Raw genomic sequence first — 25,583 nt, forward strand, 5'->3', positions numbered from 1 at the left:
AAACGCCCCCCCCCCCCCCGGTGCTGCACGTGGGGGAAGGAGCCTCTGGCAGCAGCAGCAGCCCCTCCCCCGGGGCCGGAAACGCCGCCGCAGGTCCGCGCGCCGGGAGCCGTTCGCCGCGCCCTGGCTGCAGGCGGGGGGGGGACTCGCGGGGGGGCCGGGCCGGGCCGGGCTGCGGCACCGCCTCCCTCCTGCGTCACGGCGGGGCCCGGGCGGCGGGTCGCTGCCTGCGGCCGGAGCCGGGCGGGCGAGTCTCCATGGCGGGGGGGGCGGCGCTGGGCGCGCTGGAGCTGTGGCTCAGTAAGTGGGGGCGGACGGACGGACGGGTCGGTGGGTGCCCCGGGGGGGCTGGTGCCCGGCCCGGTTCTCCATCGCCCCCAGCCCTAGGCCCGGCCCGGCCGTGGCACCCAGTGCCGGCAGCAGGGGTTTACCAGCGCTGCCCCCGGCAGGCGATAGCGGCTCCCCCGGCCCCCCTCGGTGTGTGTGGGGAGCAGCGCGCCCAGCCCGGCCCGGCCCGGCCCCAGGCGGAAGGCGGCGGCTCGGCACGGACGGTCCGCTGACCCGCCTGCCAGCCCCGCACCGCCGCCGGCCGGGGAAGCAGCAGCTCCTCTTGTGCTGTGTGTTGGGGGGCCTGGCCCGGCTCAGCCCAGAACCAGACTGCTCAGGCCAGGCCTGCCCTGCCCTGCCCTCTGCCCTCTGCCCTCTGCTCTGCTCTGCCCTGCCCTGCCCTCTGCCCCTTGCCCCCGGGCAGGAGTTCAGCTCTGGGCTGCTGGGAATTGGGGCGAATGGGGTCTGCCTTTTGGGATGTCTTCGAATGGGGGGCGAATGTCGCGGAGACATTCAAAGAGCAGCGACGACTCGCCGTGCGGCTGCCCCGGGTAGTTACTTGTGGGGCTGGCCTTGTCCTGTCGCACCTGGCACCGAGCGAGCGGGGAGATTGTAGATTGCAAGAGATTTTTCTCTTGCTCTAGAATCTTTTAGGCTATTGAACTTGTTGCCTGTTTTCTTCTGAAACGGAGGGACCTTTGAAAGGAAGGTCCTGGACGGGCAGCCCAGACGACTGCAATCAAACACCTTCTCATAGGAATAGCTGATGCCATAGTTCAAGCAGCCTAGTCTGCACTATATAACGTATCCTGGAGAGTAGTCCTAGCGACCAGTTTACCCTCTTCCACCATTACCACAAACTCCTGCATACAGTCCTCTGGTAACTTATCTTTAAATTTTATAATGTCTTCCCAGAGAGTGAAGTAACAGGCTGGCCTGTGAAACTGCAGCCAGGGCCAGACCTCTGCGTGTCGGCCGTGTTCACAAAAGTACTGACTGAAGTGTCGTCCTAGTGGCGCTACCGAAGGTCACTGGGCTAGTCCGCCTATATCCCTGCTTCACGAAGTTTCAGGTTGTAAAATGCAGCCTTGTGCGAATGCTGTTAGCAATGCCGTTCTGCAGACACCTCGGGCCAGGGAACTGCTGCTATCATGAAGGGGCAACGTGTGTTTGCTTGGTCATCTTAAACCATTTGGTTTTCAGGCACATCCCAGAAAAACTGAGTCAATCCCACAGTTATTTTAAACCCGAGTCAGCCATCAGCCCTGCAAATTGTAGCTGTGAGCAGTCTGCCCTGGAAGCAAATGTCAGCTGTAACAAACTAGAGAATCTCACACTTTGTTGTTTATGTAGGCTGAGTTGTACGCCCATCCAGACCCCTTCGTCCCAGGGGGTGGTCTGACTGGGGTGTATGCAAAGGGCTCACCTAAAGGGGGCTGACTGGTGTAGGGATGCAAGAGGCTGCTTCCAACAGCCTGATATCTAGAGCCCTGCAAATCCGTGACTATCTGATTTTGGCGGATTGGATGCAGTACAGATTTTGTATCCACGTAGGGCTGTACTGATATCCATCTGGCTCACAGAATGCCCATATGGTGCTGCAAACAGAGGAAGCTGGTGCTCCAAATCTAACCCCGAGGTCACTGCTTCATTCTTGTATCCAGAGCCTATGAAATCAAAACAGTTAGATTAGTGGAAATCAGGCTTTACTGGTTTTCAGATTTTCTCCACAATGTATAGGGTTCTGCCCATTGATACTTCAAGTATTTTCTGAAATTTTTTAATGGATCAGGTCTTCAAAAAGATTTTTTTTAAAGCAAACCTTGCTGCATTACAGACAGAGAAATGCCGTTGTGTTGAGTGTGCAGCCGGGGCTCGCTGGGCCAAGTGCAGAAGATGGCATCGTGATTAGCCGGAGAGTGCTCCTCAGCCCAGGGATTATCTTCAGTTTTGGGTTCCCATTTGTTGCACTGAATTTTGGGACTTTATTTAAAGCAAGCCTCATCTCTCAGAAAATGTGCTGCCTCATAGTTAATGTTTGTCTGACTTGTATGTTAGTCCCAGTGATGCTGTACTCTTCACCCTGTGAGTCCAGCCAAGTATTAACCAGCAGCTTGGCCTGTTTGATAACAGGCCCGTAGCTGGGGACAGCGCAGTGGAAGTGTGTACAGAGCCTTAAGGAGTTACAATGGGGGAGGATGTGTTTTGAGCTGTGTTCTGTTTTACTTCAGTCACTTGTGTACATCTCACACTGAGGTGGTCTTTTCTTTTCTCTGTAAGATAAAGCCACTGATTCAAGCATCCCTGAAGAAAACTGGGAATGTATCCAGCGGTTCTGTGACCAGGTGAACGCAGACCCGGAAGGGTAAGCTAGACAGAAGGGTTCTTTGAATTCTTTCCGCAATGTGCATCTGGCTCTGAGCTTTTCTAATCGCAGAGGGGGAAAGATCATCATCAGTAAATCGCAGTTTTGTAAAGCCTTACGGGGAATGTAGTGACTGGTTAATTACTGCAATTAATTACTGTGGGTCCAGAGAGAGTGGCCACACTATTGCACCATTGTAGTAACATGGCAGAGCTAGAGGTAAGGACGTTGCAAAGACTGGACCTCCTCCCCCTCGTCGGCTCAGGGATGGTCAGATCCCATCTTCTGTTGTTCAGAATTCCTGTGCTGTGAGTGGGATGCTGATTTCTGCTGGGCTGTGTTGCAGAGAAGACCTGAGTATCCTTAGCTATTGGTGTGCTGTTCTCTGGGAGGTGAGGTCCCCACCAGGACTCCTCTCTCCTCCGCACCCACCCCAGCTCATGGGCTTGTCTCTGATACACACAGCAAAGCATAGGCGCCGATTAAGTGAAAGGGCTGACAAAGGTCCCCGAGCTAGCATTTCTACTGAGCAGATGCTCACAATTTCTGTCTACAGAACTTGTTGCCTTGTGGACATTCTTGCTGTGAATGCACTTTGAGTGCACGAGCACCCAAAGGGTCAGCTGTGGTGAACACGAAAGCTGAACCCGTCTTCTAAATGCTCAGTGGCCCAGTGGGTGCGATTGTGATGCTTCTCCTGCAAAGAATCCCGTCCCCCACATTTCCATTCTAGGGGACAACCATTAAAAGCAGCAGTAAGCAGCTCCCACCAGGGCACTTCCGGCATCTTATTCCTGCATTAACCTCTTCCTTCCTTGGGTATGTAAGCCCAACCCAGCGCTGTGACAGAGGAAGGGTCACTGTGATGCAGTGTGTCTGTGGACGTGGTGATTGCCCTTCTCTTTCCAGGAAAAGTAGCAGAGTTTGCTTTTCCTGAGACTTTCTGCATGGTCTGACTTGCTTCTCCTTCTCCCCAGCCCGTCCACTGCACCCAGGCTGCTGGCGCATAAGATACAGTCGCCACAGGAGATGGAAGCTCTTCATGCCTTAACAGTGAGTGCTTTCACGCTCGGCACACAGGCGTGGGCTGCGATAAACCGGAAATGCAATTCTTGTGGTAGAGTTTGTATCTGCCGCTTTGTAAAAAATGAGTCTCTCTCCTTTTAACCCTTCATTCTGCGTACAAAATTGTATCAGAGAAGCCATTCAGAGCATAACCAAGGGAATAACCATCACTCCTCCCTCCTGTACAGCTCTGCTGATGTATCTGAGTCCCACATGCAGGCCCTTCTGCTCCAGCCCTGGGCCCTCCAAACTCTACTGATGGCTCGCTGTCCTGATCCACAGCCCCTTTCCCACCCCTGCAGTTAGTCCAGCTCTGGGCTTGGGTAAACTTCAATTCCCTGTTCCTGTCACTCCACATGGTCACCAGGATTTCTTGTGCAGTCACAGCCCTAAAGTTCCCATCATCTCAGTGATTCCATACACCTTGATAATCCCCTTCATGTCACATATAATTGCCCAATTTACTGTTTAATCTGGCCCAGTGCCCCATCCGGCTCTTCCCAGCCCCTGTTCCTGACCTACTGCGCGTCTTGCTATTGTGCTCCTAGGCATGTTTTATGTGGAGGTTGCTGATTCTGCCACAATGTGTGTTGTTTTTCTCATGTAAACCAATGTCTGATAGGGACTAGGCTGGGGCCCCTGCCCTCCTTTCCTATCAGTGCCTAAGCACGACAGGTTTGGAGGCTGGCTTTTGGAGATAAGAAGACCTCACACATCAGCTCCCTTTGCCACTCTGTCCCTGAAGCTTCCAGCCTGAATGTTGTGTGTGGTGATTAAGACAGGGAATGTCTTAGCCGTTGTCACTGTCTGTATTTATACCTGAGAAGCACTGTCAGTTTGCTCTTGCTCATTTGTTTTGAATGGGTGAAAATGATTGATGGGTTTGAGTAAAATGACACGTGTTGCCTAATTAGCAGTTTCACCTAGGATACTCTCCTTTATCTGTGTCTGTGCCGCTAACAGGTTCTTAGATTTTTGTCTTGATGGAAGAGGTTTTAAAGTTGCCTGGTAAGTTTGATTTATGTCTTGTGCTTTTTTTTTTTTTCCTCCTCAGGTGCTGGAGACGTGTGTGAATAACTGTGGTGAAAGGTTTTACAGCGAAGTGTCGAAATTCAGATTTCTGAATGAACTGATAAAAGTGCTCTCCCCAAAGGTAGGTGCCCAGCAAGTCCAGGTGCTTTTAAACTCAGGTGAGAAAACGTGAACTTCATACTAATTCCAGATAGGAATTGAGCGTGGCTGTTTTGCTGTGCTTCCCTGGGCGATGAATGGCAGGGAACAAGCTATGAATTTCCCAGCAACCAGCATAATAAATGAAACGTCTCTTTAGAGTTCAAAGGGGGAGGGGAGATGGGCACAAAGTAGGGGTGAAGTCTAAAAGCACTGAGCAACTTGATAAGCTCTGCCAGAAGGCAAGTGTGAGGAAGGTGTTTGGTGTGGGTCACCTGGTAGTAAGTGTTGGTAAACACAGCGGGTTTTATGCCTGGTAGTCTCTTTCTGGGGGATCTTTCCTTCTTTTTACTGTCCTGAGCTCTATTGGAATCAGTCAGTGACCCTAGAAGAGCCATTCTGTTCCTGTTATTTATTCCCCATCTTGTGCTTTGTGGTGTTGGGCTCTTCATACCACACAGTAAGAGGGAGGACGCCATATTGGAGGACTGGCCCACAGGCCGCGTTTTGGCCTTGTATCATAGGGCCGTTCCCCTGCCTTCCTGCTTTCCAACCTTTGGAACTGTTATTCTTAGGCTTTTGTCTTCAATGCTACACACAGCACAGGCCCGTGAGAGCCACAGATACCTCTCTCTGAAAACATCCCAAAAGCCCAGGTAGGGAACTGTAAACTCCCAGTAGGCAGCTGGAGAAGAAGGTGGCGCTGGAGACTGTACCCTGACTTGCTTCAAGTGAGAGATTGGAGAGGACCTCATTTGAGTTCTGCAGTATGCGTTCTCAGCTGCTCGTCTCTCTTTTTGGGGGTGGGCTACACCCTTCTCCCAGCCTGCTGCTTTCCTCTCGTTTGGACACTCTGTTTCCTGGATGTAGTCTCCATATCTCCTTGGAAAAGTAACTGATAGGAGTATGAATTTTAGCTTGAAATGCTGAACAAGGTTAATGCGCAGAGAGAATAAGCTGTCCAGTGCACCGACACTTCCTGTAATAGTGGGAAATGGAAAACAATTTACATCACTTACTGTGGATGATCATCACATTTCTCTCTGTTCTTTTAATCAAAAAGTAAAATTTTGGGACATTTTTCAAGATCTTTTTCTTGGTCTCGTAATATATTTTAACAATTGCAGGGGTGCTGTTAGGTTAAGTATCATGGGGTTGGTTTGCTCTGCATTGCACCAACTCTGTGGCAGGGGGCCTCCATTGGTTTCATGGGAATGTTTAAATCCAGTCATGAAGCTGTTTTCATTGTAAAAAACAAACAGGTTAAAGCAAATGCTTCTTTTGAGTATGGATTTAGGAAAACCTGGTTTTAGTGGTGTTACACCAGTTCAAAGCTGGTGTAAAGCCATGAAGAATTGAACCTCATATTTTTAAACAGGTGTCTGTCTCTGGGTTCATACTAAAAGAATTTTAAAACTCACATTTACTTTTTACCATTCATCCTGGTTGTTTTTGCATTTTATTCAAGTAGGTGTTCAGATACTGTGGTGCTGGGGACTTAGAAGTGTCTAGAAAGATGAAACTTGGGCACTGAAAACAGACTAGTCAGCTTCACTTTTGTTTATGGTCAGTTTTCAGTCTGTTTTGTTCTGGCCCAGGCCACTGCTGGTCTTGATAGGTTGTAATGCAGAAGAGGGATATTTAAATCCAAGCAGGAAACTTTTCAGTGTAATTAAAAAGAATACTTATATTGATCCTGGATTTGGTAAAACCTGATCAAAGCAGTGCTGAATGTGCCATCATTTTTATAGTGATATATTATTTATATAAAATTACTACATATTTAATAATATAAAACATTTATATATAGAGAGAGAGCCATAATTGTATGTGGAATTTTAACTTCTGTAAGGTGTACAGTTGACAGCAGTCTGAATAATGCTTTGGGAACCCATTTGCACTCCAGTCTTTGAGCATGAACATTCTGGGCCGAATCCCTGGCTCCGAGCTAGCTTACTTTTAATCTCTTACTTTTTTGTTTTCAGTATCTTGGAACCTGGTCTGCAGAAAAAGTCAAATCGAGAATCATAGAAATAATGTTCAGTTGGACTGTTTGGTTTCCTCAGGAAGTTAAAATCCGAGACGCTTATCACATGCTGAAGAAACAAGGTTTAGTTCTGTTATTTCAGTTTCCTTTTGCCCTGTCAGAGTCATGTGGTTTCAAACCACAAATAACTGAGTAATTGTTTTAAAGCTCATCCCACGTGATTTGACCTTTCCATAAACGATGATTTGTACAAGATGAAGGTTAAAGGACAGATTCACAAAGGGGTTTGGGCACCTAAAGGTGCCTGTAGGCAACTATGGGATCAATAAAAGCACTTCAGCTAGTTAAATCCCATTAGGTGCCTACCTGAAACCTTATAATAATAAATGAATCCCCTGCTCTTACATAGCCATTTTTCAGCAGTTGATCTTAAAGCATCTCAGAGTCTTTTAATGTATTTATCTTCACAACAGCCCTGTGAGGCAGGGCAAGGCTGTTATCCCCATTGTACAGATGGGAAACTGAGGCACAGAGGCTAAATGACTTGCCCAAGGACACACAGGAAGCCTGTGGCAATGAAGGGAAACAAACTCAAGTTCTCATCTCCCAAGTATTAGGTTAGTGCCCTATCCCATGGCCATGCTTCCTACGTACCTAAATACCATCCTACAGTACATAAATAGCTTCCTAATGACCGTTATGCCTAACTAGGTCTGTAAGTCTGGCCCTGACTCCTGCTACAAGAAGCTTCTGCTGTAGGTGTGCATATTTGTCTCCCACCTGGCCCCGTGTTCTGGCAAAAATAATCTTTTATATGCTTGACAGGCACATTAAAACGCTGACCTGTTGGGAAGCCATTTGTGTGGTTCTGCCATGTGCTGGATTCCATTGCTGTCTTCCAGTGAATGGAGCACTGCAATGCTATCAAAGGACAGCATGTGTATTAACGAGATTAGGAGGATGTGGAAATGGCCAGGGATTGGGATGGCTGGAATAGGAGAACCCACCATGGTTAGCAGTTTGGTAGGGCTAGAGAGAGGTTTGTACAGAATGTGCTGCAAGCGCAGGCAGGGGTGCAGCAAAGTGCCATCTTATGGGATGGGTGGGAAGGACAAGGCAGACAAGGTGTCTGTTCACAGAGCTGCAGTAGGGACCAGAGGAACTGCAACCTGTCCTGAGAATGAGGAGAACCCAGACCTGCCAGTGGCAACCAAAGCATCTTCCAGATGAGGCCATTTGCAGCCGGGAACCTGGGATTTTCTGTCCCTGGGCAGGCTTGGCACTGATGGATATGGCAGCTGGCTAATCCAACCTGCCATGGACCACTTTGTCCAACCCTGACTTGTAAGAGGATTTATTCAGTGGCCAGGGCTAGTGTTTGCTGGGATGGGTTAGTTTTTTGGGGAGCCAGCACCAGGCAGGAGCTGGGAGGCAGCAGACCAGGCAGCCTGTGGGTTCCCTGACATCCGATTCAATCTGGTGACTCAGGTATGTGATTGTCTTGTGGAGCATGGGGTAAAGTGTGTGCAGCATGTTCACACTGGCGCTGAGGCTCCTGGCAGAGGTCAGATGGACAGTTAATCAGTCACTTGGCTGGGCAGCACAGATCTTCCCAAATACCAGTCAGCAGGGCTCTGGCCACAGTCTGATGTGTGAGTGGCTGCAGTCTCCTGCAGAGCGCAGCAGGTTCAGTCTGCCACACATGCAGAGGCAGTGTGTCGGGGGGGAGCGAAGGAGAATTGCACAGAAACACGCCAGCGCTAAGGCTGTCTCTGCTGTTTATTCCTGTTAGTGAGCTGGCCTGTGCTTTATGGCTCTGGGTGCTGGATTTCTGACCTGCCTAACTATGAATGAATGGAAAACAGAGCCCTTTCTATCAGATGGTGCCAGAAAGTCTCCTCTAGGGAAACCACCAGGCTTTTATTCCTCTTTCCCCCATCTTCCTGTCTTGAAACTCCCCCCCGCTTGATCTCAGAGAGCCAGTTAAGTTATGTATTTGTCTTCTGGGTCTCCTGGTTTTGGGGTACACGCTATGGCCACTGGTTGCTGTTTCTCCTCTTTCCTTAAAATCATGGTAAGGGCACTCGCTTGCCAGCAGACATGGTGGAGGTCAGAGTTCTGGTACCCAGCTGAACACTGTGGAGTGCTGCATGGGGGCTGGTAGAATATCTTTCTCTGTCACTCATTTCAGGAATCATAAAACGAGACCCCAAACTCCCGGAAGACAAAATTTTACCACCTCCATCGCCGAGACCTAAAACTTCTATTTTTGATGTTGATGAAGAGAAATCCAAGGTAAATCTCATATTTTCAAATCTGTGCCCTCCTTTGGCTAGATTGTATTGGGAGGAGAGTGCAGGTGGTCATATTTTGGGCTTTACGGTTCCAGGCAGAAGAGCCCCTTAGAATAATGCTGATACTTACCACATTTCATGTTGCACAAAGACGATCTAATAATTAACCCTATTCCCCCCCGATCAGACAGGTGAGTATTATTCTTTCTGTTTGGAGATGAGGAAGCAGAGGTACAAAGGATTCTGTAACTTACCCTATGCCACAGAGAGCTTTTTTCTAAAAAGCTGGCTTGTATTTGTCACCTGTTTTCCATGTGCATTGTTGACTACAGTTTCCTTCTGTTCTCTTGCTGACATGTGCGGGCAGCAAAACAAACTGAGTGAGACTGGCAGTCTGTGGGGCAGCAATGTAACCCTGATCAGATTGTGAGACTTGGGTCCACATGTTCATAGGGCTATAACCCAGCTAGGACAGTCGGTCCCTGGACATATCTGTAGGCGTTTGGTGAGTGGCTGCATTAGGGTGTCTTGGGGCTGTTGCTCACGTTGTCTGTCCTCTGATGGTCTCCACTTAACAGCTCTTAGCAAGACTTCTAAAGAGCAACCACCCTGAAGACCTGCAGGCTGCCAACAGGCTGATCAAAAGCATGATTAAAGAGGTAAGCACCATGTGAAGCTAACAGCTCCTGTGCTCCTGGCAGGTGGGGGGAGAGACAGAGGCTGGAGGGGAGGGGAGGCAGTTTCAGACTTTGGTCTGAAGCACTGTCTGCATAATGTCTGCTGTTGCATTTGGTGTCTGAAGGGAAACTAGACCAGGTGAATAATGGGGTTCTGGCTGTGAAGTCAGGCCCAGACAAACAGTTGCAATTCTTAATGCACCAGACAAGGGTTCAGTTTTGAAGCTGTACAGATTCTTCTCTTTTTTATTCGTTCCATGTTCCACTAACATCTGTCACTGCCTGAAGAGAGGGTGCATTTGCACCAGGAGCCCCTGATCAGTCACCCCTCTGCTGGGATCCTGGAATCAATAATGTTTAAACCTCCTTTAATGAGAGTGCCATGAATAACTCTGAACTCCCAGGGAAAACTGTAGAGCCCCTCTGCACAGACCTGCCTGGCTGTTGCAGGTGCTGGGCATATGTGCTCCAGCATCCTTGGCTGCTTTTCATTCCCCCCTTGAGCCGAAATGTCCTGCATGAACAGGAGACTTGCTTTAGTTTTTGTTCAAAGTTTAAGCAAAATCCCTTCAGCCACTTTGCAGGGATGTGGGGAGAATCTACAGTTCCTACTGCTAGAAGCAACCAACCCCTGAACCTTACTTTGGAAGAGCTGCTCACAATGAGGCGGAGCTTGGCTGGACTTGTTGTTGGCAGCTCGCAGAGCTGCCTGGTCAGAAAACAACTTGTTTCGCTCTCAGAGAGCCAAGGGTTTGAAGACTGTGCAGAACGAGCTGGTGTGAATTTCACCCCGGGCAGAGGGCCAGACCAAGGTCTGTGTGTGCTGCGGAGTCTCACTCAACCCTTGGCACTTCAGGGAAGGTGCAAGCCTTGCGCTGCACTCTAAAGAGTGACTGTCACCTGCAGCGTCTAGCAAGGAGGTGTGTCATGGGTCCTTTTGAGCATGGTTTTCTGTTTTACGAAACACGTAGAAAGGACTGGCCAAGCAATGGCATGTTGAGAAAGTCCAGACTATCAGAGCATAATGTGTGATGCGGTTATGGGATAAATCAGGGATTTCATCCCCTTCTCCCTTTGTTTTATATTGTCTCAAAGGAACAAGAAAAAGCTGCCAAGGTGTCCAGAAGACTGATCGCAATTGATGAGGTTCACAGCAACGTGAACCTTCTGGATGAAATGCTGATTAGCTACAAGAAGCAGGAGTTACCCAAATGTGAGCTGGAGACTCTGCAGGTGAATGATTCCTCCTCCTGGCTAGGAGGCTGGTTGATTTGGATGTCACTGGTGGTCTCTGGCAGTGACTGGATGTGCAAACGGGGGCAGAGCTGCCTCTTTATCTGTAAATGTTAGTGTCGTAATTGGCGGAGGAATGGCTCCCCCTCCCTTGGGGTGGGGTAAATCCCAGGGGATTCCCTCCAGTCCAGGTGCTGTTAGATGGATACCACCAGACCTGACTGGAGGTGCTAAAAGCTAGAGATGCCTGTCAGCTCTTCTGCTCCTGCTGCAGTGTCTGCACTCTCCCTCTCTTGGCCCATTGGCCACTTAGATTTAACTTCTGAGTGTAAATAACTGTAGGTTCAGGAAACATCCAAGCCAGCTCATGGGGCTGGTAGAGAAGCTGCACGGCCCCCAACACCTGAGTATCCACCAGCATCTCAAACATATTCCAAAAGCAGAATACTTTAAGGGGTTGAATGTACTGTAAGTGGAAAGGTCTCCTCCCTTGGCTGAGAGCAACACGATGAGATGTGGTGTTGGGCTGGTGGGGTTGTGGGGGCAGAGGAAGCTACACTTTCGCACTGCAATGAGAGATTGTCCTCAAAATGGAAATGCTGGGAATGGTGCTGCTGTTGGGCAGTGTCACAAGTTGCACATTTGCTTCCTTGGGTGAGTGTCATCTTTAGTGTCTATGCTGCTTACTATACAGTGAGTTCGAAGATAAATCCACAAACTCCTGGAGTCTGTTTCTTTCAAGTTGGGTAATGTTGCACAGTAAAATCTGTCCTGCAAGACCCATGTGTGTGTAGAAAGGAATGAGGTTAGGTGGGAAGCCAGATGGGAAATTTCCCATATCACAATCTCTGCACCTACAACTTATTATTTGAAAGGTGCATTAAGGAGTTGAACTGTCTTCTCTGGCATCAACAAAGCCTTGGTCTGGACCTGAGCAGAAAGCGGGGTTGCATTTTATTTGGGCTGCCTGTATTGCTAACTTCCTTTCCTCTTGAGATTTTGTAGTGTGTCTCTGTGGTCCCAGAGAGTGGGCCGAGTGTTCTGAGGACCTGTGATCTGATAAGCACATGGCCTGACGGGCTGTTGTTTTCGTCCCCAGAGCCTGTTTGAACGCTGTGAGAAGCTCAGGCCATTGCTCTTTCGCTTTGCCAGCGAGACTGTTGAAGATGATGAGGCTTTAGGTATTGTTGAACAAAATACGGTGCTGGTGCTCTTTCCTCACCGCTTTAGCTCCCCGTCCTACTGTCTAAACTCCGGGTATTCGTGCAAGCAGGTACTGTGGGGACTCTTCTGATGGTGCTGAACTGGCCCACCCATTCCTAGCCAGCAGCATCCTCTGCTATTCCCCTCAGAGCCCCCACAGCTTTGGAAATGCACCTCCTTCCTTACCCGCAACACCAGCCCCCTTAGCAGGGGAGCAAACGTATCAAAGACTGTGATTTTGGGGACATGTAAACTGACCTCCAGAGAATAAGTCAAGATCCAAAAACTCCCTGTGCTTTTGAGGACAGGATCTAACCAAGAGCCATCTCCATCCTCTGGTGGTCCTCCCCTTTAACGTCTCCCATCTTCGTTTTGGATCATGGAGGGAGCGTTCCCTCCCTTTGAATGGCACCCCCTGGAGTCAGGAGGCGTGTAGGCCCTTGGGTCAGTCCATCAGCACTCTACCTTCCCACCTATGGATATCCTGACTCCCTGCCCCCATGTCTCAGACACAGGCTAAGTCCCACGCGCCCCAGGCTTCAATCAGGCTCAGATCTAAGCAAACCAGACAGTAACAGAGGAAGTGGCAGTTGAAGGGAATGTGCAACAAAATGCAATGTCTGAAGCCCAGTAAATCCCAATCCAGAGAAAAAAGCAGAAACCATTTTCTTATTGTCCAGGTTGTTGACACAGTCCCTAGCCCTGAGATAACACTACTTTGCATCTCTCCCCTGCAGCAAAAACGCAAGTGGCCAGCTGGTCTTTGCCCTGTCTATGGCAGGTTTCCAGACACAGACTGGCTCTGTCGTGGCCAGCATGGAACGTGGCACTCTGAGCCCTCTTATTAGAGTATTAATGACTTGTTTCTCCTCCTCCTTCCACAGCTGAGATTCTCCAGGCCAATGACAAACTCACCCAGGCGCTCAGCTTGTACAGGCAGGTTGTAGTGGGCCATGACCAGGGCAGCAGGAGTTCGATGACCAGCCCCACTGATGTCTCAGGTAGAAAGGATCCTGCTGGGTCCCCGACAGCTGCAAAGGAACCGGCTTCCTGTGTAAAGGGCTGGTTTACAGTGTCTGAATGGGGCTTGGAAGGAAGGTGGGAGGGGCCTGGAGACAGAATGTGGGGAAAGCCCTAAAATGCACAGAACAGGACTTTGGGGTTCCCACAGACACTCCCAAACCTTTCAGTGAGTCCTCGGGGAGCCAGGGAGGTTACTGGGGTGTAGCTACATTAGGCCTCCCCCTTGCCTCAGGCAGAGCAGGTGTGTGGGTGGGTGGCTACTCTAGCTTTGTATATTTACTAAAGAGACCTGCAAAGCGAAACACAAAATGGCTTTGCACCTCTTTTTGCTTCTTTCTGATATATCCGAGTGGCCTAAAACATTTATATTACAGTAGAAACTCCAGCGGGCAGACTCTGTGATGACTGGAAACAGTGAAATGGTGACATAACCATAGCCAAGAGAGTGGAGGCTGAGCCATTGAGAGGAGAAAGGATTGCTAGTTAGACTCTCTCAGATGTTGGTTCTGCTAATATCTCTTTAACTTCAGAGGCTAATATGGGAGATAGGAAGTGTTTTGTTAAAGGGCTGTCCTTGTGTTAAGGTGAGAGTACACAAGTAAGTGTACTTACCGAGTCCTCCAGCAAAACCAGGGAGAGCTGGAGTGGATACTCCTGATATTTCTAAGGTATAAAACAAGCAGGAAACCCTTCTAGGTTTCTTCCTACACCAAAAAGAAGCAAAAAAGGGCCTGGTCCAATCCCAATTCTTACAAAATCTTTTGCAGGACGCCCTTAAAAACTGGGCCCGACCTGTCAAATAGCAGCTGACTCGGTGGAGGAGTAGCGCAGCTGTGGCCCCCCATTCTCTGACTGGTTAATGTGCTGCACAGACCACTTCAGTTCCCGTGACACTGAAAACTTTACTGGCTGCATGTAGGTGGAGCAGTGTTAGAGGTAGCACAGAAGCAGCTAATTAAATGCCCTCAGGAGTGTCACCAGCTCATGCCTGGTTCTTACGAGTTTTGAAATAGCTTTGCTCCATCTACCCTGGCCAGCCTGGTCACGTGTAGCCATGAGCCGTGTTTTAACCATGCTCAAACCCCATCCAGATCTGCATCAGATCTGCTAGCATTGATGGAGGCTCCGAGCTGAAAGGGGTCTGGTGCTCCTAGGAAAATGCTGGTCCAGCTGAGATTTTCTAGGGTTGTTTTTATTTTTAAACATGTTTACGAAACCCTTCAGCTCCCAGATAGTGCATGGGTCAGAGTGTCCGTGGCTTAGCTCAAGAGCTGGGTGGTTCTTAAACGGGCTCTCTCACTCCCAAAGCACCTCAGTCCCTGCTGGGTAAAATGAAGAGCTACACGCTGATCGACTTCTCTGAGCTGGGTTCCACATTCAAGTTTCTCCCGGAGCAGAGCATGAATGCGACAGCCGCCGCCCAGCACAGCAGCACCTCCGCCTGCCTGCTCGATGAGGAGTTAATGTCACTAGGTCTGTACTTGGGGCTCAGCGGCGGGGTTGTCCTTGACCCTTAGAGATTACGGTGTATAGTGACAGTTCTGTAGCTTTCTTTGGGATGTTTGTCTTGACCCACCCAGATCCCTCTGAATCAAGACAAATGCCGGGAGTTTTCAGGGAGTCCAAGCCTGGTGCAACTCTGTTATTAGACTTCTAGGTACTTGGCACAGGGGAGTGGTGCCCTGCCTGCTCTGATTGATCTGTGCTTTGGTTACCTGCCCTAGGTCTCAGTGATTCCCCTGTTGAACAGAGACCATCAGCTGACTGCAGCTCAGTACCGGTGAGTGATCCCCGGGCAGTGCAGTCCTGGACGTGCGATCTATAGTCTGCCTGGCCACCTAGCCTGCCCCAACATGCATTAGCTGCAATTCCATCCCCCTCCCCCCACCCTCTCCCTACTCTTTTAGCGGCATAGAATTAGAAATAATAATCGCTGACCCCCAATAATACACTAATCAATATTCATTGACGTGGAAGTCCAGGCACTGGGAGAGTTGGTCTGGTGTGTGCACCACTGACCCCTACCGGAGAGAATCCGTTCTGCAAGTGTTCTGATCTTAACCTGCAAGGGTTGGAGGGGTTAGAAAAAGCTCTGAGCCCTAATACTGTAGATAGCTAAGGGAGATTCTCCTTCAGCTTAGGCAGTAGAGGCCTCTTTCTGTAGCGGAAGACTATGCCATGTGCTCCCTGTGACTTGTAACACAGGAGGGCAGGAGACGCTCTTGGGGTCTGTAGGTATCTGCGGATCAAGAGCCACCAGGATGGCAGGGTGGAGAGGAAGCAATGCTCATGTTTTCCCCAGCCTTAGTCTGAGAGTGGCAGTGTTGTTGGGAGGGGACTTGCCACTACATTGTCTATGATCATCCCACTGCAACCTGTGTTTAAAAACGGGCTGTTTCAGCAGGATGTGCGGGGCTTCTTCTGGCATTCGTCAGCTGCTTGCTGGTGGCCTTGCATGAATCAGAACCTCTTTATTTGGCAGAGTGCTGGGCACAATGGATATAATCCAACGGAAAATGCTGGTACCCATCAAACCTTGCTGCTGGGGAATAGCTGGCAGGGCAGTTCACCAGAGAAGAACGCGCTTCAGGATTTGGCAGGGCAGCTGTCTCCACCTCCTGTGACCAAGCCGTTTGCACTGTAAGCAAACTGTATAGCACACTGGTTTGGAAAAGGGGAGTCCTCTGTTATGGCAGCCAAGTATGGGAAACCCCTTATCCATTAAACTGCAACCAGCCAGTAGAGGGTAAACTGCTCGGAGGCTCAATGTAACTAATTATAGTTGGATACAATAGTCATTCCTGGTTTTGCTGAATTGCAAGCTGGGATCTTCAGATATCGTCTGCGCCAAGTTTTGAAGGAGTTTTAACTGGATGGACCATCCCAAGGGTTAGGAGCAAGCAATTAAAAAGACTGGGACTGTTCAGCTTAGAAAAGAGATGATTAAGGGGGGATATCATAGAAGTCTATAAAATCATGATTGTTGTGGGAAAAGTGAATGAGGAAGTGTTCCTTATCCCTTCTCATAACACAAGAACCAGAGGTCACCCAATTAAATTAATAGCCAGCAGGTTTAAAACAAACATAAGGAAATACGTCACACAAGGCACAGTCAGTCTGTGGAACTCGTTAACGGGATGTTGTGAAGACCAAAAGTATAACTGGGTTCAAAAGAGAATTAGAGAAGTTCATGCAGGACAGGTCCATTAATGGCTGTTAGCCAAGAGGGTCAGGGATGCAAAACCATCCTCTGCGTGTCCCTAAACCTCTGACTGCCACAAACTGGGGCTGGACAACGGGGGATGGATCACGTGATGACGCCCTGTTCTGTTCCTTTCCTTTCCTTTGAAGCACCTGCACTGGCCACTGTCGGCAGACAGGACGCTGGGCTAGGTGGACCATTGGGCTGACCCAGTGTGGCTGTTCTTATGTCCGTGGGAGCTAGAGGACAACACGCGCGCATGCATCATTTAAAATTGGGACTTTTTTTAAGTCTGTAACTCAAATGACATTCTGAGCAGCTTTCTTCATATGTGGCCAACAAGGTCCCCGAGGCCATCAGAAAAAATGTCACAGCTGTCGGGTCAAATTAATCTTCCATCAATTGGAAGACCAGAAGGATCCATTGCGATAATCTAGTCTGACCTCTTGTATAACACAGGCCAAGGGATTTCACCCAGTGATTTCCACCTCCAATTCCTTACTTAGTGGCTGCACTAGAGCACATTTTAATCTTGCTCCAGCGTTACCAGGAAACTGAAAGCAGGGTCTGTAGTGGAGCCTGTCTGCACGGAGAGCAACTGTCAGTGCCCTGTAACAAAACCTACTCACTACGGCAGAGACAAAAGTTCAGCCTAATGAATGCAGAAGCAGCAGTATCTGCAGTGTAAAATAGTGGCTGCCTCCAAGTGTGACAACAGCTCCCTTAAGTCTTCTGATACAGGTTCTTTGTACCCTACAGGGGGTGGGAGATTCAGGAGGCAGGGCAGATGTGGAGGAGGATGGGATAAGATCCCATATGTGATCTCTCTGGTTAATTTTCGTTATCTAAATGTTTTTCCTTCCAGGAACTTACCACCAGTGAAATTGTCCCTGGCAGGCCTTCCGAGCAGCTCAGCTGCAGACACTTTGTTCTCTGACCTGGCCTATGAGTTGAAACCTGCTGCTGCTTCACAGCCAGCCTCCCAGGATGCGTCCTTGGCAAACCTTTTTGTGCCACTCATCTCAATTACGCTGAGTAAGTGGATTGATCTCTGTGTCCCAGCTCTGCTCCGGGCGGCTTCTGTATGGAGTTGAAGGCTGGGATTGCTGTATGTGGTGGGGAAGGACAGCTGGACAGGTTTTAGGGTGACTCTGCCTAGCACTTACGATGTCTGAACACTGGGAATCCAGCCCTGGAGATCTACTTGGCCCTCCCTATCCAATGGCCAGGCTGCCCCCTGCTCCTTCAGTACTGATCCATGAACTGTACAGTGGGCTTCAAAACCTACAGGTGTCATCATCACCCGCATAGCTCTGAGCAGCTCGCTCCCAGGCCTGGGCACCGGCTATGCCAGAGTCTGCCTCCATTGGTGCGTCTGGGGATAAAGGGGCCATTGTTATGTCTCCTCCCTAAGCAGAGCTGTGCTCCTTTCCCTCTGCTTTTTCCCTGTGATACTGGGTCCTGCAAAGCAAGGTGTGGTTGGAGAGTGTCAGTGTCATGTTAAAGGCCAAGCCCGTTACTGCTCCTTGAGCTAGAAAGACAGACTCGAAGGCTTTGTTCCCTTGTTGGGCTCTGCCTTCCCTCTGTTACATGAGGGACTTCAGCAGGAGGCTCTGGACAGTGAAGTCCCAGCTGGATGTTAATCTGAGCTGCTGCAGGCTCAGGTTCCCTGCTCTCTGTCCCCAAGCAGCAGGAAGGGGCACAGACAGGCGCCTTTGGGCCTTGCGCTGAGCTGTGATGTTACTGGAGGAAGATGAGTTGGTGTGAGTGTTTTCGTTTCTTTGTTCCTCTCTCTCTCCTGTGCTCTTAGAAGGAAGGGGTGGTTCCCCCTCGCAGGTGGCCTCTGCATCCTCTCCTCGATCTCGTGCGTATTTTGTCTCTGACAGGCAGCATCCCTCCAGTGACAGTGTATGATCGCAATGGTTTCAAGGCCATGATCCATTTCTCCAGAGACCCAGCCCCCGGCCGACCTGATGTGCTGGTGATGGTGCTCTCCATGCTGAGCACGTCCGCTCAGCCGGTTACAGACATTGTGTTCCAGGCCGCCGTCCCGAAGGTGAGAACCTTTGGAAACTGCCCCAAGTAAAAGTGTTGCCATTTCTAGCTAAGGCGTTTCCAGGAGCACACTGCTCATTTCCCCTAAGCAACGAGGCAGGTGATGTGTTCGACAGCTGTGCAATGCGCAGCCCTGCACCTGGCTTCCCCGGAGACCTGGCCTGAGTGCTGGCCTGGGCGCGTTACTCACCAGAGGCAGCCACACAGCCTGTCTTTGTGCCTGTGCTCAGGGAGCCCTGCCTTTTGGTAAAATCCTACTGACGGGGCGTGCATTTGCTTCTAGTCAACGAATGCCCCCCTCGCTGTGCTGGGCTTTGGGGAAAGCCAAGGCATGTTATACGCCTTTGGGATCACAGCGGTGTAACTGAGGCCCCTGGGGCCTGATCTCTTCTCAGTTACACGTGGTTTACTTCAGCGTGACAAAGCCCTGGATTCTCTGTCTTTGTCCCCCGGCTCGCTCTGCATTGTACTGCCCTCCCAGGATCACATGGATCCCCTTCCCCTGAACTCCTGGAGTTTTTTGCTCCCACATACAGCCAGCCCCTTGCACTGACCAGAGGCCACATGCAAGCCTTGGTCTTAAGCTTCTGTGCCAATATCAGGGACCCAGATACAGAACCAGGACACCCGGCCCCCGGGGCTCTAAGGGGATAGCTTTCCTTCCTCTGCACACTGAGGGTGGCTTCCACTGTACGGATGCATTGCATGCTCCTCTCAGCACTTGCCCTTTGCTCCTGGTGCACGAGTCTTGTAGTAGATCACTAGACATGTGGCCCAACTCCGATGGAGGTTAGAACTTGTTTCTTGTGTGCTCTCTCTCCCGGCAGGCTATGAAAGTAAAGCTGCAGCCGGCCTCTGGTTCTCAGCTTCCTGCCTTCAGCCCTTTGCTCCCTCCAGCCGTGATATCCCAAGTTCTGCTGCTCGCCAACCCACACAAAGTAGGTGGCAGTGACGTGCCAAGAGCTAACAATGGCAGATGTGTGTATGGGGGGCTGTCCTGGCAGTGGAGAGCTTTGAATCCTGTGGGCAATCATTGATATCTGAAGCTGTAACAACTGGAGCTTTTTGTAGGGCGGGGGTGGGGGAGGCTCAGCCAGGTGAGAAAGGAGAGACTCCAGCTGAGGGGCTTGGTGATCTCAAGGTTGGGGGAGCTGTGGCGGGGCTGTGCCGGGGGCTGCAGCTTTAACTGCTTCACTGCCTTACCCCACTGCAGCCTGTATGCAGGGGTGGCCCCCGGCAGGCTCTCTGGCGCTGACGGGCCATTGCAACACTGCTGGCTCTTCCTGTTGGAACAGGAGGCAACCCCAGGTGTGTTCCTCCCGCTAGCCCGACCCTGGAGAGCGGGTCTGTGGGTTCTCCACCCATCTCCGCAGCCAGGGAGGGAGGGAATGAATAACTGCTGTGTCTGGTGCTTCGGGAACGAGTCAGTCCCTTGGCATCAGCAGAGATGGGGTGGTGGGGAGCAGGCCACATAACCTGCCTGTGTAACCTTTCTCTCTGCCCCATCCAGGACCCCATCCGATTACGGTACAAGTTAATGTTCACGCAGGGCGGGCGGCCCTTCAGCGAAGCGGGGGAGGTGACTGGCTTCCCGGAGGCAGAGCTGCAGGACAGGAGCTGAATGGCTGGTTTGATGGAACTTGGACACTGCCGCGTCGCCTTAGCACAGCCACGTGGGAATCGCCTGGGGAGGAGTGAGGACCTCTCCGCTGTGTGTGTGGCGGGGGGAGGTGTCCGGCCCCCACAAAGCCAAAGTTTTCCCCAGGGTCCGGTCTCCCAGCTCTTTGCCTTATTGCGGAGCTCAGACTCTGTGCGGGAGGCAGCGTTCACCCCATCGCCCTGCAGCCGGTGGCTGGATGCTCCTTTCCTACCAGCATTTCTGCTTTCTCCTGCTTTTTGAGCCATTTCACCCGCTGGCCTCTTTGAAAACAGGTCCCTGAGTCAGGCCCTGTTTCCTCCCAGGGCAGAGCAGCTTCTGATGCTGGGATCTCATTTCGACAGGCTCCCTACGAGCCAGGGGAGGAGGCCTTCCTTTGCAGAGATCTGCTCCGCAGTGTCTGCGGTCAGTGCTCAGACGTCACAGCGGTGGGTGCGGTGTGAGCACCTGGGGATAGCATGGAGTGACTGTGGCTTGATACAGAGCCAGATCTGCTGGGGATTGCCACGTCCTCTGCCCTGCCAGGCCCTGGGTCCTCGCCCCGCACCCCTGGGTGCCTTCTCAGCCTCACAGTGATTCCAAGGCAGCCTCCGCACTGGGGAGCGTCCTGCGGGGAGCTCTCCTAGGCAGAGCCCCTGCAGCATGTGGGTGCACGTCTATGCAAAGCTCAAGCTGCTCCAAGGCTGCTTTCTGCTACTGTGGAGTCTTCAGGTGTTAAAAAAAATCCCTGTAACTTCCCCATGCTCATCCGTGTTACCATGCGGGGAAGGGGGTGTTACTGAGAATTTCCTGCTGGTTTAAAGTGCTGGAGGGACAGCTGTGTGGGGCCAGTGTCCCCAGACTGAGTGCACGATGGGCAGCCTCTCTCCTGGCCCTGCTCCCGTGGCTCCCGCCAGGGTGGCGCCCTCTCTAGGCATGAGAGGGAAGCCCGGACTCTAGGGCTCCAGTGCTGGCTTGGTCACCTGGGGCCCACTTGTGGTGGTGGCTCTTGTGGACGGACATCTGGGAGTTTGCCCTGGACTAAGGCCATGCGCTCGCTCCTTCCTTTAAGAGCCACTTGCTAGTTGCCCTTTCGGGCCTTGTGGCCCGGGGCTGTGACCGCTGGCCTAGCCACCCTGCCTCCCATCCGCACCAGCCCCTTGGTCACGCTCCTGTCCGCCATGTTGTTCCCCGGGGTCGCACATTAATGGTCGGATAAAATGACGAAGCCAAGGATTTTCAGTGGGCAATGCACAACCACAGTGAAAGCTGCACTGAACAGTCACCCTGGCCAGCTGTGAGCGAAGGCATCAGCCAGCTGCCTTGTGCCTCCCAGCCCCCCAGGTCTCCCTGTCCCCTTGCCCTTTTCTGTCACTTTGCTTCTCAGATGGGATGGGTAGAAATGCTACAGCTCAATGGCACATGTCGTGTGAATCCTAACATCCCAGATGAGCTGGTGCCCTTGTGTGTGTCTGCAAGGCCCAGGTTTGCTGGGAGGTGTTAATGTGTGTATTGTGCCTGTGTGTGTGTGTTACATGCTTTTAACCAAATTAAAAACCATGCCGCAGCTGGACACTGGGGACTGGTGCCTTGCCAGTGTCCCCTGGTCCAAGCAGCGGTTTGTATAGACATTGATGTGCCAAGTGATTTCTCAAGACAAGCTCTCCCCATGGAGCAGCTCAGATGCCTTAATACTTGATCCACATTTCCACTTGTGCATCAGGAAGGTTCTTTATAGTCTTTCCCTTACGAGTGACCGGGAAGGAAGCAGTCCCAGGAGGAATGTGTAGGGGTCAGACCCCAGATCCACCAGCTTCCTGCAATCCATGGGGAGTGTTTCAGGACAGCTTCAAGAGGCTCTCTCCTCCTCCGGCAGCATGGAGCCTGCAGCCACCCTCCCCCCACACCACTACCCCATGGATCACAAGTGGGGACTTCCCCGGCTCCCATGGAAGAGCCAGTGTGCCCTGAGGCCAGCTCTCCGCTTCCTCTCTGCCCTTCCCTGCCCAGCTGGCTGGGGCTTCCCTCTGTGCTCAGAAGCAGAGGAGAAAGGAGCCTTTTGTTGTTGTTAATGGAACATGCCCAGCCAGGAGCGAACCCAGCATCCCGTGCTGCAGGTTTGAGATGATGCTGAACTTGCACATTTTTAAATCACGGTATTTTTGACTCCTGATTGTCCATGTTTCTGCCAGTGACTGAAATGCCAGGGTAGTTCTTTATCCCCCGCTCGGTGGAGTTTGGCCAGAGCGGGGGCGCTGTTACAGCTTTTTGTTCCCTTCCCATGTACAATCCTAATAAACAGCCTTTACTCTGCCAGGTGCTGCTTGCTGGTGGTTCCTGGGTTTGCGTGCCAGGTTTCTCCACGCTGGAGAATGGCTGAGTGGGGGATGAGGGGCACTTGGCCTTTGTCCTCCCATTTCATTCAAACCTGTTCAAGGGCATGTCACAGACAGAGGTGAAGACAAGGCTCCTGTTGCAAGGAGCATCTGCTCTAGATAGGAACAGGCGGAGGAGAGAGGGCTAGAAGCAGACAGCAGATGTGTGGTTTATGGCACGATCTGGGTCCGAGCAGTGATTGGTAGGCACGGGAGCTGCTGGAAGGGCCTTCGGAGGAGAGACAGGCTCTCCCTGGCTTTCTAGCATATTCCTCCTGTCCTCTCTTCTCATCTCCCTCATGGCTCTGTGCCTCTTTCACACCCTCGCTCCTTCCCGGGGCAGCCTGGGTCCATCACAGGTCTCAGAGAGTCCACAGCTGGCCCATCCAAGCCCCCCTCTCATGCCACTCCCCCTCTGCACCTTGCCAGACCCTCCCTTTTCAGAGATCATTGTTAATATTGGCACTGAAGTGACAATCAAACCCCAAGGAAAGGTGCAGATGGTCCCAAAGTGCTGGATCCAGCCCGACCCTGCCCAGCCTACCTCTGGCCTGGGCCAACTGCTGCAGGGGTCCAGACAGCATTCCATACCCCCGGCCCTCCGTATTCTGGGTTGGTTTGGGTTGTTTTATCCTTACTTTCCTCTGCTGACCACGGCTGGAGATGGGACTTTGGTTGGGGGTGGGCCAGGGCCCCAAGTGGCACTGAGCAGCACTGAGCATTCTCTCTCAGGGGCTTGGCTGGCTAGTTCTTGCTCACGTGCTGCGGGCTAGCTGACTGCTGTGTGTGGGGTCAGGAAGGAATTCACACCTGCACCGCCAGTGAGATTGGCAGTGACCAGGGCGTGGAAGGGAGGATTTGCTTTCCTGTGCAGCATGTGAGTGAGAGTCCCATGCCAGGGTTACCCGGCTTTATCTCACTCCCTTCCCTGTTGTGGCAGGGGCCCCACAGGCCCGTTCCTGGCGTTGGCACATCCTACTGTCATCGCCTGCGGCCTGTCGTAGTTTGGTCTGACTGGGGTTGGTGGGTTTCGTAGGCGGGTGCTGGGTGTGGTGGCCTGGGATATGCAGGAGGTCAGACTGTGAGCTGGTCCTTTCTGGCCCAGAGCTTTCTGCTCCTCCAATTTATTAACATATTTTTCTGCCTGACTCTTCCTCTATCCCCAAGTTTTTTAAGGCCCAAACATTTCACAATTCAACTCCCTGCTCCCGGCCTTATTTAACCACATGAGAGAGCAGCCGCCTACTGCCTGAGATACTTTCTAACCATCCTGTGTAGCAAACGCCTGTTCTGAACACGCCGTCTCTGCAGTAACAAACTCCCCACCTCTTGGCAAAGTACGTGCTGTTCCAATTTCGCCCAGTCTGCGAGGGGGGAATCTCTCCCGGTGCCTCTCTCACCCTCTCTGCCTTGTCATTAAACACTTGGGATTCTTGTGTCTGCTCTTTGCCTTCTGTTTCCAGGCCACAGATGTTATTGGTCTTTGAGCAAAGAGCCATGGGGGGGCAGCCAGCCAGGAGGAAAGGGCCCAGAACTTGGCTGACGGCTCCTGGGCCAGTTCCTGGTATGGACTTGCAGGTGCAGTTTTTTCACTTGGGGCCGGTGCCACGATGGGGGTGGGGGAGGCCTGAGCCACTCGCATGCCGAGCCGTTTGTCTCTTCGTAGCTGGACCCCCGGGGTGGGGGGGCAGCAGTAGCTCTCGCAGCTGTTGAAGAGCAGTAATGGGCACATTTACGAAGACCTCACGTGTGCTTCTCCATTCACCCAGACTAGCTTTCTTCAGCTGAGCCTTGTCAGTCCAGCGTCAATTGTGCTCTTGGCAGCAGGTGGCTCCAGATAAAAGATGATGTAAGCAGAAGGGTTGGCCTGTCCTTACGGTGGTTGTAGTTTGTATTACTGTGGCATGGAGGAACCCCAATCAAGGCTTGGGTATAAGTAGGAATAACTGAATGAGTAAGAGAAAGTGCATTTAGGTTGAGTACCTGGGAAAACGCCCACAGAATCAGGTGTTTCCTTTCCACACGTTGGCCGGAATGGAGACGTCCCGTTCAAAGCATTAACGTGTAACATTGGTCAGTCTAAGGATTATGGGTCTATTCTCCTCTCTCCGTGGAGAGGGATTTCAATGCATAGCAAGAGAGTTCCTCTAAAGATTCACATTTATATATAAATTCTGCACTTCATGTTTTGGGTTTTGAATATTGTGTTTGGTGCCTGCAGGGCTGAAGTTAATTCTGGACATCAGCCAACAAGACTATATTCCCTACCTCACATCTACCGCTGAGGCTAGGCTTATGCTGCAAGAACAGAAGAGTTTCCCGTTTCTTAAAGACCTGGGTATCTATGCCATGCCTGGGACAGAAACCTCTATCGGCGTATTAGTGGTATGTGTGATGTTTCATCAGAACAAATCATATGAGGGTAATACTCTCTGATGGGGCAGCAGCCAAGTTTTTCAGACTTGGCTAATCTGAATTAGTTGAGTTACACATTTGCTGTCTTAGCTGAGTTAACACTTCAAAATTTTTGCTTGAACTAAATAACAGAGTTTGCTCTGGCTGGCTCTGTGCTCATTTGGGTACACCTTGTGCGTACGCACTGGTGAATGTTGGCAGGAGTGCTTGCACATGCCAAGAACTTCATGTGGCTCTTAAGGAATATTAATAGAAAGCAAATTCTGCACTTGCAACATAAGTGTGCACAGTGACTCTGATTTTAAGTTCAACTGATTTATTAAATCCAAATAACTCCCTCGGTGTGGGCACGTGTTGCCTCTTCACTCCATGTGCCAGCAGCTGCAGTGAGAAGCCATCTATTTATGTATATGATATAAAAACCAGAAGCCAAGATACACGTGGCAGGTGGGGATTCTTACTGCAACATACAAGTGTTTGGTTTTTCAGGATGAATTTGAGCAGCTGGGTCACCCTGACAACTGCACGACTGAGGGCTCTGATGTTCTTGTGAAAA

General features: G+C 51.1%; 1 protein-coding gene across 1 annotated transcript; it reads left to right on the forward strand.

Moving 5' to 3' along the window:
• Positions 1-67: 67 nt before the first annotated feature.
• GGA2 (golgi associated, gamma adaptin ear containing, ARF binding protein 2) lies at positions 68-23,443 on the forward strand. The gene is made up of 17 exons (XM_067534108.1): positions 68-300; positions 2,608-2,692; positions 3,670-3,745; positions 4,812-4,910; positions 6,913-7,036; positions 9,106-9,209; positions 9,787-9,867; positions 10,981-11,118; positions 12,218-12,299; positions 13,206-13,322; positions 14,653-14,817; positions 15,069-15,124; positions 15,827-15,984; positions 17,412-17,581; positions 18,433-18,602; positions 19,429-19,539; positions 20,112-23,443. Exons 1-17 carry the CDS (start codon positions 258-260, stop codon positions 20,220-20,222), a joined length of 1,890 nt encoding a protein of 629 aa, XP_067390209.1. The 5' UTR covers positions 68-257; the 3' UTR covers positions 20,223-23,443.
• The last annotated feature ends 2,140 nt before the right edge of the window (positions 23,444-25,583 follow it).

Source organism: Emydura macquarii, unplaced genomic scaffold, assembly GCF_026122565.2.
Source record: "Emydura macquarii macquarii isolate MOO-44397 ecotype Brisbane River unplaced genomic scaffold, CSIRO-AGI_Emac_v2 contig_3390, whole genome shotgun sequence".
NCBI classification, from domain to species: domain Eukaryota; kingdom Metazoa; phylum Chordata; order Testudines; family Chelidae; genus Emydura; species Emydura macquarii.

Excerpts from the sequence above, each read along its gene's own strand:
- GGA2 (XM_067534108.1), top strand. The coding sequence starts at position 258 with ATGGCGGGGGGGGCGGCGCTGGGCGCGCTGGAGCTGTGGCTCA. Across the intron at positions 2,693-3,669 it reads GTGAACGCAGACCCGGAAGG|CCCGTCCACTGCACCCAGGC; the intron begins GTAAGCTAGACA and ends CCTTCTCCCCAG. Across the intron at positions 11,119-12,217 it reads GTGAGCTGGAGACTCTGCAG|AGCCTGTTTGAACGCTGTGA; the intron begins GTGAATGATTCC and ends TTTCGTCCCCAG.